Below are 12,547 nucleotides of genomic sequence, written 5' to 3'. Positions count from 1 at the left end.
AGTAAGTGAGAAGCGCCTCATGTGCATGATTCTGTACTAGGTTTCACCAGAAGTTAACCCAGAAAGCTACGGCTTCCACTCTCATGGAGATACCAGGCGTTTCACAGAATGTTGGCAGATAAGATTAGCTTCCTTCTCGCCCCTATCAAATTGAAGAGGTTGCATTTTTAAAATTTTTTCTTTATTTTTTGTAAAATAAAGTTTAGGGTTATGGACAGTCAATAGCTCATAATCTTTTTTGGACTCTAATACTCTGCTTTGCCTACCAAGCCAAAACTTTTTGTTGTTCCAACATAAAAACCTTAATACATTCTCAGTGAACTGAGTGTCAGCCTGGCTTTAAGATATTTTTTTACTCTTAAAAAATGATGTATTACAAGATTTGTAATGGAGTGAACATGCTTGAATTGCACATTTAATTTTTTTAACATCACATTCATGTTTTGCCAGTTTGCCTACCAGCTATCTGTTAACAAAAAGTTCCAAGGCAGCACTGCAAGTCTATGCCCAACTAAGCCTTTTGTTTCTGCAGATGTTTGGGCTTAGAGCAATGTTGTAAAGCTCAGGCAATCCAAGGACCATGTTTGTACTTGTCTGCTGCGATTCCCTGTGCATTGTCTAAACCTGTATGCATTGTTCTTTCCGACAGGTGATAACTACCCTGTACAGTTCATTTCATCAACAATGGCAGCTGCTGCTACTTCTGGACTCAGCCCTTTACAGCTCCAGGTAAGTGCCAGAAGAAAAAAATGTGGGATACCAGCCAGTTCTTTAGTGGAAAACTGCTAACCAGCTGTATGCTAAATAATGGCCTGAATGTTAAATAATTTTTAAGCATAGCCTAGAAGGTTTAACACCTTGTGTACTTACCATACTGAAAATAGAAGAGAAAACTGCCAATTTCAGTATTTTTAAAGGAAAAATGATAATATGACTTAGTACTCTGTATTTTCTATCAGGTGAGTTACTGGTTTTACAATTTTTTTTACTGGCAACTACTATGGGATATGGTAGCTATTTCCTTATCCGTTTTCCATCCACATCTCCATTTATGTCCAAATGATCTTTTACACGTAAACATCAAAATAGAAAACAACGTTGGGCATTTTCCTTCTTGCAGCTTATAGGCTAGGAGTTGTTTTCACCAAATTACTTTAACTGTTGGGTAAAATATAAACATACTGCTCTGGAATATGTGTAGCCTCATTCTCATCTTTAGCTTCATGCCAAGTCGAAAGTCCGGGCACGGCATCCCGCCGCAGTCTGGATTAGGGTTCTGTACTTATAATGTGAAACTGGGGGAGACAGTGTTTTAGAGGCTGGATAAAAAAATCATTTGTACCTTATCTTCTTCACAGTAGAGTGAGGGGTTTACAGTAGGACCCGGTGATCTTTATACCCTTCTAGCACTGCCATTTTAATGGGAAGTTGACTTTTAATATGAATATATATTTTAACAAAAACAAAAAGATAATATCATTAAAATAAAGGTTAAACCTTCAGTATTCAAACATTTAGAAAGTATGTGATAGTGGAGAACTTGAATTTCAACACAGTGGGAAGTTTAAAGATAGTCTTTTATTCTTATAATTTACTGTGATTATTTTTGCGTTTTCTTACAAGGGAATAGCATCTGGCTAGGCATTTTTTTTTTCTTCTTTGCTATTCCCTCTATGGCTTGAATATAAGAAATGTGCAAATATTTTACCATGAAAAAACATCATTGTGAGTATTTTTAATTGGGTCTGCAAATAATTTTTGCAACACTCTGAGTTTTTGTCATAAGCCTCATCCGGAAAGCCTGGACGATGTTACCCACTATGGACTGCCTAGCAGAGCTCGACGTTTTGCCCAAGGGGGGCAGCAGCTCTACTTCTCTTCCAAAACTTCACCTTCCCCACTGCTAACACTGGACCTCACTACAGTTGGAAAAATCTAAAAGGAAACCTCCCTCCTAATAAACTTAATCTGTGTCTCCTTTCCCGTATCGCTATGCTAGAGTATCTTCTCAAGTCAGAGGCAGAAGCGTGAAACCAGTACCATTGCTTGATCCTATAAGCAAGTCTCTATGAAAGACAGTGTCTGGGTCCTCAGCCTTCTACCTTCTATTCTTTGGTGTGGTCAGTACCCTGGATTTAGAAATATGTGTTCTGTTTCATGAGTTCTGACAGTATGTTTTGTCTTTTTTTTTTTTTTTTTTCTGAATATGCTACTAAACAGAAGGGTCATGTCTCCCACCCACAAATTAACCCAAGGCTAAAGGGCCTAAGTGACCGTTTTGGCAGGAGTTTGGACACCTTTGAACATGGTGGTGGCCACTCTTACAACCACAAACAGATTGAGGTATGAATGCTTCCATTGGTGCTTCATTGGGTGGGGGACTGGATTGTTCAGTCATATTCTAGGCTTTTTTTTTTTTTTTTCTTAAAGTGGCAAACACTCAATCTAAAACTAAAATGTGACCGTTCCCTTTTTCTCGTTTCTAAGGAGGCTCATTTTGCTCCTTTTCTTTCACAGAAGGAGGCAAGCCCCGAACCAATGCCCCTAATGACTTAGGTTGTTTGTTGCTATAAATATTCAGGCAAATTCTTTACAAGTATATTCAAAACCATCCCTTTTTCCCTTACTCTTCTGCTCCTTTTATGTATAGTGCTGTATAATGTTCAGAAACATTTTTTTAAAAAATCTCATTTGACCATATAATAACCCTGCAAAGTTGATAAAATATAATTCTGTAACTATAGACAAAACAGTGGAGGTTCAGAGAGACCAAGGCTGTACCATATTCCCGGAGTCAGAGTTACTGCAGTTAGTACCCAGGATTTCTAACTGTCTGATTGAGGTTTCTGAATTTTGTTTTCTCTGGCTGAGGTTGAGCCGGGTGCCAGGGCCTGGCTGGTTGCTTTTTGCCCCCATGAACATCTATAGTGTTCCTTTCGAGTTTAACTTCCAATAAAGCTCTTTGTTGTTTTTCTGGGATATTCTTACCACTTGGGAGAAAAGATGGCTTTTATGGCTCTTTTGAAAACCAAGCCTTTTTCTTTTATAGGGGTCTAGTCCTCATCTCTCTAATTTCATGCTTGATTTCTCTCTCATATCACAGGAGTCCCTCTCCAACACTATTAGGGCTGCCACTATCTGTTGAATCACAAAAAATAAAAAAAGAAAGAAAGAAAGAAAGAAAGAAAGAAAGAAAGAAAGAAAGAAAAGAAAATGGAGATAGGCTACCTCAGACTGAAACACACTTTAACTTTTTAACTTTCTAGGTTAGATCTAATACTAAATGTTATGTTCTAACCTAGGATGGGAAACTCAACTCAAAAAAAAAAGAGAGAGAGAGAGAGAGAGAAAGAATTGCATCAAGCAAAGCTATATATTCAGATCCTATTGGCTCTGGCAGTCTATGCGTATCAAATACTGTATAATCAATAGAGTATCCCTTTGATTTATCTTCTCTGCTGCTTTTGAATCTTTATTTTTGAAAAATAATAGAGAAAGATCACCCCTAAGAAGAAAAAAGAAGACAAGATCAAAAGCCACCTTGGAAGTAGCCTAAGGAAGAGTTCCAGAGCTAGCTGTCTGCCTCCCTCTTTTCCTGTCACTTTGATATAAGTTATACGGGGGCTTCCCACCCAGACATGACCAGGCATATACTGTCAGAGTATCTGCTATCTTCTAGACAGCAAGAAGGGATTCCTTTCATAAAGCTGTCTTTTGGCTGCAGAGAAGGTACCATATTTCTGGACATTCTGAAGATCTACCATGCCTAGGGTGCCAATGTAGGGATAACTGCATATGAAGAACGACTTCATGTGTGATGCCAGTTAGCAGCGCCCCCACTCAGGACAGGTAGCTTGTTAAATGTTTAAGCGCTTGGACGAATGTGAAAGCGGTGGTCTTGGCTCAAATTCAAGACTTCCTCTCTTTGACTTTTATTTTCTCTTGAGGTGTTGAGATCTATCCCATCCACCTTTCTCCGTCAGCAGTTTTCTACCCAATCGCTTCTGTGACTAATTTTTCACTTAGGTTGACTTCTCTCCCTGCCACCATCACGGCCCCCTGATGCTGCCAAATCTGGCTTCTGTTGGGCTTCTGGAAACTATGATATCATGTGTGTGAGTGCCAGATCTGTGTAGTTCTGTAGCGGAGCCGATCTAGAAGCACAGCCTAAGCTGCACGTCTGTCACTCGCATTAGGATAAATAGAGAACCAGCTCGTGAGGGACTCCTCAGATTTTGCAGTTTAAGTTTGGGCCCATTTGAAAGTTTCCTGGGTTTTTGTTAATTCTCGCTCTGTTTTCTTGCTTTCATTTCTTGCACCTTTCCCCCAACCCCTGCATGTCAGTAAACCTTTGCTCTGTTTGCTTACATTGTACACTGGTTAGGAAAGACTGACCTTGTTTGAAAGGCAGGTTTCCCAAACTTTCCTGGTATGAGCATCCCATGTTTATGGGGACGTCCATGAAAAGCACAGGAGACATACACATGTAAGCTACTACAGACACTCACGTTTGAAACGATAAGCAAAAGTAAAGAGAAAATTTAATAATATCTTGCCTTATCGATTTTAATGTCTGCTCTTTTCTAATTCTTCCCTTCTTTGACAAGCTAAAATGTCACAGCTCTGTTAACAACCACGATCATGATAGACTGTTGATACTAAGGAAGCATTACAATTATGTTAACTGGTTTTATTTCTAAGCAGAGATTCTTAGGAAGAAGAGCCCATAGCATGTACGTGCCACCGTCAGCCTACCTCCCCACCTTCAGATACACCTGGCGGCTCTGCTCAGAACTGGTCCTCTTTACCTGGTGTTACAGTTCGTTTGTTCTTCAAAGGTTGTGACTTTTAACATTAATGAGCCTGGATAAATCTTAACAGCATTTCTAGTTCTGCACTGAAAGCCCGAAATTTTGTTATCAAGTAGAAAAAAAAGGTATTTAAAGTGCAAAGACCCCTCTTACATTAGCATATTCCAGTTCTTTCTTTCTTTAAAATAAGCAAGATACAGGAAAGCCTTGGCACTCTGTGCTGATCTAAGGCATGGTTTTCTCTGCCTCAGGGGCACAATATTAGGGGAGAGAAGGCCAAAGAATGCTATTTTTAGTTGAACAGTTCAGCAGATGGAGGCATGAATACTCATATATCTGAAGGTTGAGGGGCTTGAACCATTAATTTTGATAATGTATTTAACCCTGGGAACAATCAGAAACTGTAACTCTAAGGTTACAGTGCTTTTGACCTTTAGAGAACAGAGGGCACTTGCTATAGTAAACAATATATTATATTGCTACTTATTCCAATTCTCTACCCGTATAAATTTCAGGACCAGTTGCCATTTGCTTTCCTCAGCTATGTTAGCATTGGTCCTTCAAGTACATCAGAAAGAATGTTAAGGAAGGGGGACCAGTATAATGAGGCAGTCATGTAAATATGGCCTTTAAATAGCTAAGATGTTAAATTGTTTCTGAAGAAATATTGGCTCAAAAACTAAGCTCTGAGTAACTTCTTTCTTTTTTAAATGAAAAAGTAGCTTCAATGTATCAATTCATTTTATGTGGTGAGTTTCAATATGATAGATCCTTAAAAGTAATTTTGTTTTCTTTGTTTTGTTTGTAATTGGGAGCAATGTTGCTTCATAGATGTAGCTTATATTAAATACAATCTGGTACCATAGCATGCAAAGTGATACACCTGTCTTGTGCTTTCTTATTAAATGATGCATGCTTCTCTTTAGCAAATACAGCAGTTAAATATCACACAGCTTAAGAATTTCTAATTAAAATATCTCCACATGTCAGCATATTGGTAATGTATTATTTTAATCCATTTATTTTGTTTATGAAACAGTGACATATGTTTAGATTGTGAAATATATGAGCCTTAAAAATCACTTTATTGAAGAAAATTAATTCCTACAATACTGTCTCAGTAATGTGTTCACTCACCCAGTCAGTCACTGGCGGCACTGCCAGTCTTAATGTTGGGTAGACACACTTACCAGTTTTATCTGCATAACAGTCTTGGAAAGAAGCAATAGCAGTTCTTTTTCTTAGTGCCAAATGATAGAGTTTTTCTTTCCTTACTTTTTTTTTCTTTCTCATTAATTCAAACCTGCCCCTCCCCCAGACACTTTTTGTGGCTTTTTTTTTTTTTTTAATACAATGAAGGATGGGACTGAGTGTACGTACAGGAGATTCTGAAAGACCAATCAAAATTAAAAACAAGCTAGTTACCTTTTCAAAGTTAGACATAGTAATTTGTTTGTCAGCAGGGAGATGTTTGGGTCAGCCCTGAGATAAAGTGACTGTCAGCAGTTATTCCTACAAGACAAGTAATTTCACTCAATGTATTACTGACAGATTGCTCACTTCTCTGAATCACCAGAGAAAACAAACTTAATATTGTTACAGGCAGAGTTTCTGTCTTCATTAGCCTCCGAGAATGATTTTTATCGCGCATTCAAAGCCTACCAAGCTTTAGTTGGAACATATTTTAACAGACGAGTTCTTATAATGATAGTATGGATAGTAGCCTAAAATGAAAGGAATTAAATACGAAAAATTTTAAATATCAATATAAGTAGATTTTCACCTTTATTCAATGGCCACTATGTATACTTTAGGGAGATTTGAGAAAAGGAGTATAATTAGAGCCTTAAAACATTAGGAAAACCTATCAATCATAAGTTACTCTTAAATGAAACTATTAAAGTCTTGCCAAGTTTGCAAAGATGGAGGAGAACAATTGAAATTTTTGCAGAAGTAAATGCAAACACATATTTTATTTAAATGATATTGTCAATTTTCATGCTACAAATGGAAAGTGAAGAAGTACCCATCAACATTGAGAATGCTCTAATTCTATTTCAGTTCCAGCCTGAATCTTTATGATATTATATTTAAATGCTCTTCTCTGGCTCATACCCTGTTTTCTTGTTTGTAGTTGTAAACATGCCTCACTGCTGTAGAGGAATGAGAGGGTGAGTTAGGCTTTGCTGGGGAGGTTATCATTTCTAATAGAGAGTTGAATAAAGAGTTGATTAGAGTGACCTGTTACTAGCTATCCAATGGAGAAAAAGGAATGCACTGATTCAAAGCTTGTTTTGAGGATGCCAACCATGGGGTTATGCTTTGAGGAGAAATGCTTTCTTTTCCCTTAATCAGCCCTCCCTCACCCCTTTTGACTTTAAAAGTGTGACAGAACTTGGGAATATCAGTACAACTGGGATTAGATGAGCTGTGGACTAATGGAATGAACTCCACTTTGGAATCAGAGTCTTGGATTTGAGTTTCCATTGTTACTTGCCATGCTGTCCTATAGTGTTCTCAAATTACATTTTTTTTTTTTTGTTAAATGGAGATAATAATCATTTTCAGGGTCGTTGTGAATAGTAAGTGGGGTAAGGAGGCATATATTAGATTTCCAAAAAAAAAAAAACCAAAAAACAAAAAGAACTTCACCAAAATAGGAAAAAACTTTCCAACATCCCAATAAGCAGTCAGTTCTGCTCTGCGTTTGCTGCCTGAAGCAGCTCTAATCTACTAGAATGTAAGTCACTGCATTCAGGGATTTTGTCTCTTTTGTTTACTGTTGAATCCCCAATATCGCCTGGCACAGTATTTGGTAAAATCAATGAATTAATGAATTTTGTCTTTGGTGGCTATTTGGGACCCAAGTTGCTTTGAAAACATTTTTCTTTGGTTAGGTGCCCTGTGTTTAGGGAGGCACTATTTCATATAAAGAAATTTTTTATTTCTAGGTATGCTTCTTAAGAAAAACGGCAGGTACCAAGTGAATCCTGATGGAGGTTAAAGAAATATAGGCAGGTCATAGAAGGATGCAAAATATGAAAACATTTCCTAGTGTTTGGAAATCAGACTTATATTCAATGAAACAGAATAAGGTTATATCTACCCACAAATTAAAACATTGGCTAAACTGTATTTTCTTTTAAAAATGTGCTTTTCCATAAGTTTTAAGTAATACCTAACAGTTGAGAGAGTATGGCTCTTCTCACATAGAAGCCCTGTTAATCACTGTATTTAAGTTATGTGATTGATGGGATGTTCAGGTGTACTCACAGAGAGGGTTTACTAGGAGCCCAGGACCTTGGAATTACAAAACTAGTGCATCCTCTATCTTTCCTTATGTAAGATTTCGACCACTATTCATTTAGCTCCAGCTTCACTAATTAATCTACTAACAGGGAGCTCCCAGTGTGTGAATACTTGTATTTAAACAGACTGCCTGTAAGATGCAATGGTTTCTAAAATAGTGACAGGTATTTTTATTCCTGTTTTTACCAAACTGGAGTTTCAGGGTGTTGTTTTGTTGGTATCACATATTACATATCTGCATGTATGTATGTTATTAGTGGCTATCTTAGAAATCAGAGAGATGGTGTGATTAAGGATACATTGGAAGGTTTGAAAGCAAAACATTCTAGTGTTTTCAAAAATGTTTCACTTCACTTTTTTTTTTTAAAGATTTTATTTATTTATTCGACAGAGATAGAGACAGCTAGCGAGAGAGGGAACACAAGCAGGGGGAGTGGGAGAGGAAGAAGCAGGCTCATAGCAGAGGAGCCTGATGCGGGGCTCGATCCCAGATCGCCAGGATCACGCCCTGAGCCGAAGGCAGACGCTCAATCGCTGTGCCACCCAGGCGCCCCTTCACTTCAATTTCTAATCATAGATTAAGTCAGGATATGCAACATTTAGGAAATTTAAATCAGAAAAAGATATGATGAGATATTTTTCAATGTCAGGTAACAGAACAGACTGTGCAGGACAAAAGTGTTTTTAAAAAATCACCTTACTGAGGTATGATGGACATACAAAAAGCTGTGCATATTTATTATATACAATTGGATGAGTTTGGAGACAAATAAACATACATGAAACCATACCACAAACTATGCCATAAACATATTTGTCACCTACTCTGCTTCTTCTTATTGTTATTATTTTGTGTGATAAGAACATTTAACCTAAGTTCTACCATCTTTGTGTTTAAGTACACAGTACAGAATTAAGAACCATATGCTCTATGCTATGCAATAGATCTCTTAACTGAAACTTTGTGCCGTTTGACTAATACCTCCCATTTCCCCTCCCCCAATTCCTGGCAACCCCATTCTATTCTCTGCCCTATGAGTTTGACTATTTTAGATTCTTTATGTTAGTCATATTGCACAGTATTTGTCATTCCATGTCTGGAATATTTAACTTAGCATAATGTCCTACAAGTTCATCCATGTTGTCACAATGGCAGGATTTCCTCCTTTTTAGGCTGAATAATATTCCATTGTATCCATTAATCTCTTTATCCATTCATCCATCAGTGAGCATTTAGGTTGCTTCCATATCTTGGCTATTGTGAATAATGTTTCAATGAACATGGGAGTGAAGATACCTCTTTCATATCTTGATTTCAGTTCCTTTGGATATATACCCCAAAGTTTCAGGTCTTACAGTTAAGTCTTTAATCCACCTTAAGTAATTCTCATGTATGGCTTAAGATAAAGGTCCAATTTAGTTATTCTGCACGTGGGTATTGTTTCCCCACTGCCACTCATTGAAATGGCTATCCTTTATTTTGGGTATTCTCATTACCTTTGTCAGTGATTCTTTGACTGTGTATGCTTGAGTTTATTTCTGGTTTCTCCATTCTATTTCATTGCTCTATATATCTGTTTTATGTCAGTATCATACTGTTTTGATTACTGTAACTTTGTAGTATATTTTGAAAATAAGAAGTGTGATACTTCCAGCTTTGTTCTTGTTCAAGATTGCTGTGGCTGTTCAGGGTCTTTTGTGGTTGCATATGAATTTTAGAATTGATTTTTTCTATTTCTGTAAAAAATGCCATTATGATTTTGATAGGCATTGCATTGCATCTGCAGATCACTCTGGGTGGTATGGACATTTTAACAATATTAATTCTTCCAATCCAAAAATATTTTAAATGATGTTTTAATTAAAAGGGATTGAGAAGCTCAGTTGGATGGATTCCCCTCATAGACATGACCAAATGAAAGAATAATACTGATCAGTAGAGCTAACACATAGTTAATACCACTCTGCCAAATTTCCTTTCTCTTTTATTTGTAGAAAAATTCAGATGCTACAGGTATATATGTTTGTACAAAATCCATCTGAATTGTAAATTCAGGGATAATTTGTAATATTCAGGCTCTCTGCAGTGATTTGAAACCATCATGCATTATTCTGACTGTTCTAGATTATTAGGGTTAGGATAATAACTGGTTTCTCTTACATATATTCCAAGCCTAAATGGCACTAATAATGGATTCTTTTCTAAATATAAATAAACAAGCCCAAAACATCTACTCTGTACTCTGTACTGGTTGCTGTGTGGATGAAAAAATCACATCACATCTTTCCATCTTTCATTCCTCCCTTATAATTGATGACATCAGTAGGGTCATCTTGAGTCAGACTGAGAGGAATTAATTTGTTTTGTTTTGTTTTATAATACCAATTCCTTTATATTTATAATCGTTTAATGTGAGGTTAGCTAAGTATTTGCATTTCCTTTTTACACACTAAAAAATGAAGGCAGAATAGAGCCAAATAAGTTTCCCAAGACTTCCATCCTCTTGGTTTAAGGACTTAAATCAGAATTCTTAATTTTCAGGAAACTGCATTGAGTTCATTCCTTATTATGTGTTTCTCTTATAGCACAGCTATAATATCTGTAACCAACCTTTGATGTCATAATATATAAATTAAACTAAACTATGATCGTTGGTATCTTATCAGTGATTTCCCTAATGTTATTGACCTTGAGCAGTATGAACTAAAACAAAAATAAATAAATGATAGGTATATATAAAAAATTTATTTCTTAAAATTTATACATGTGTTGACCATCTCAAACCCTACAAAGTGCAAGCATATGGTAACATGCAAAGCCAGTTTGAAATAGAGCTGTTTTTAATCTAGAAAATCCACTTTTGGAATATTTGTCAAATTTTCACTCTAATTCACTTATCCGCTGAAACTAAAGTAAGAATGAAGTATTACGAATTTTCTTTTTTAATTCTTGTTATTGGAAATTACACTGTTAGTTTGAATATGACTGGTTTCAGTGACATAACGCATAGCGTATCTTAGAGTTGTATCAAAATCTTTTTTTTTTTTTTGAAAAGGGAGCTTATAAATTATCATGCTCAGAAAATTTGGAAAAGTTTGTATGAAAATTCAAACGTAACAAATTTAATCATTCAATTATTCAACAAATATTTATCTAGTGCCAAGTATTATTCTAGACCAATAATCCTCAATAGGAGGCAGTGTTGCCTCCTACGGTTCAGTTGACAATGTCTGGAGACATTACTGATTGTTATGACTTGGAGGTGGGGGCGGAGATTCTACTGGCATCTAGTGGGCAAAGCATCTAGGGATACTGCTGAATATCCTACAATAGATAGTTACCCCTCCCCAGCTCCGCCAACCCCGACAAACAAAAATGATCCAGTCCAAAAACAGTCGTGTTGAGGTTGAGAAAACCTGTCTTAGATATTGGGAAAAGAGCAGTGAATAAAACAAAGTCCTTGCCCTCATGGAGTTTACATTCTAGTGGGGGAGGCATCTTTATATGATAAAGAGTTGGGATTGCAAATCTCACTCATTTTAGCAGAAGTGCCATCTGTCAGTCTACTGTGCCTGAGCCTGTATGGGCAGATTGGTAAAAGCTGAGACTTATTTGATTGCTTATCCTCAGCTCCGCTTTGATCTTCAAAACCAAGAATTTTATTCTAGCAGTCACTTCTGGCTGGAACACTTACCATTTTCCTCAGGCTCATCTTTTCAATTGTATTAAGCATACCATCTACTCTGACTTTCAGTAAAGGAATACTATTTCTGACTATAACTGTATAGAAGCCTATCTTTCAGAGTGAAGTAAATATGAAATTTGGTGAGGACCCAGGAACTGTTCATTAGTTTTTATAGGATGCTATTTATGGAGATCCCATAGGATGAGCGGAATCATTCTTGGCAGAAAACCTGCATTTGGTGTGTGAATTGGATATTACAAAGGAGACCTGAATTTCTTGCTAAAAACAAAATGAAACAAAACATGTATAAGAATAGTATGGATATTATTTATATGTATACAGATATACACATACCAACACATATATAATACATGTGGTATAGTTTTTTACAGTTTCATGAGCAATTTATATTTCCTCTTTATAATAAACGTACTTTAATATTATCCCCATATTTTAGAAGCAGAAAGTGAGGCTCAGATGGATTAAGTGACTTGAACCAGATTACTCATCTATTAAACAAAATTAGGACTATACGAGATGGTGTAAGTGCATTTTAAAATTTACTTCTTGACTGGGATTCTTTGCTTTAAACTCTGCTGACTGTATGTAGGAAGCTCAGTCATTTAAAAGCTTCTGTGCATAACTCACTCCCCTGTTATAGTATTTAAGTGAATTAAAAGTAATTTAATTGCATTACAAAAGGGGAAAATTTCAAAGTCATCAAGACATTCTTGGGATCCC

At 36.5% G+C, this 12,547-nt stretch overlaps 1 protein-coding gene across 10 annotated transcripts in view; it reads left to right on the top strand.

Annotated features, from left to right (window-relative positions):
• SOX6 (SRY-box transcription factor 6) overlaps nucleotides 1-12,547 on the top strand; it is a 578,685-nt gene that overhangs the window by 462,162 nt on the left and 103,976 nt on the right. For 8 of the 10 annotated variants that reach the window (XM_008708903.2, XM_008708901.2, XM_008708900.2 and 5 more), the window contains 2 exons: nucleotides 650-729; nucleotides 2,221-2,343. In XM_008708903.2, the coding sequence (XP_008707125.1) occupies nucleotides 650-729; nucleotides 2,221-2,343 (203 nt within the window). The remainder of the gene's footprint in view (nucleotides 1-649; nucleotides 730-2,220; nucleotides 2,344-12,547) is intronic. The other 2 variants (XM_040638855.1, XM_008708906.2) reach the window with 1 other exon arrangement.

This window comes from Ursus maritimus, unplaced genomic scaffold (genome assembly GCF_017311325.1).
Source record: "Ursus maritimus isolate PB19 unplaced genomic scaffold, ASM1731132v1 scaffold_23, whole genome shotgun sequence".
Classification (NCBI taxonomy): Eukaryota; Metazoa; Chordata; class Mammalia; order Carnivora; family Ursidae; genus Ursus; species Ursus maritimus.
This window is presented reverse-complemented; position numbering and strand designations above follow the sequence as displayed.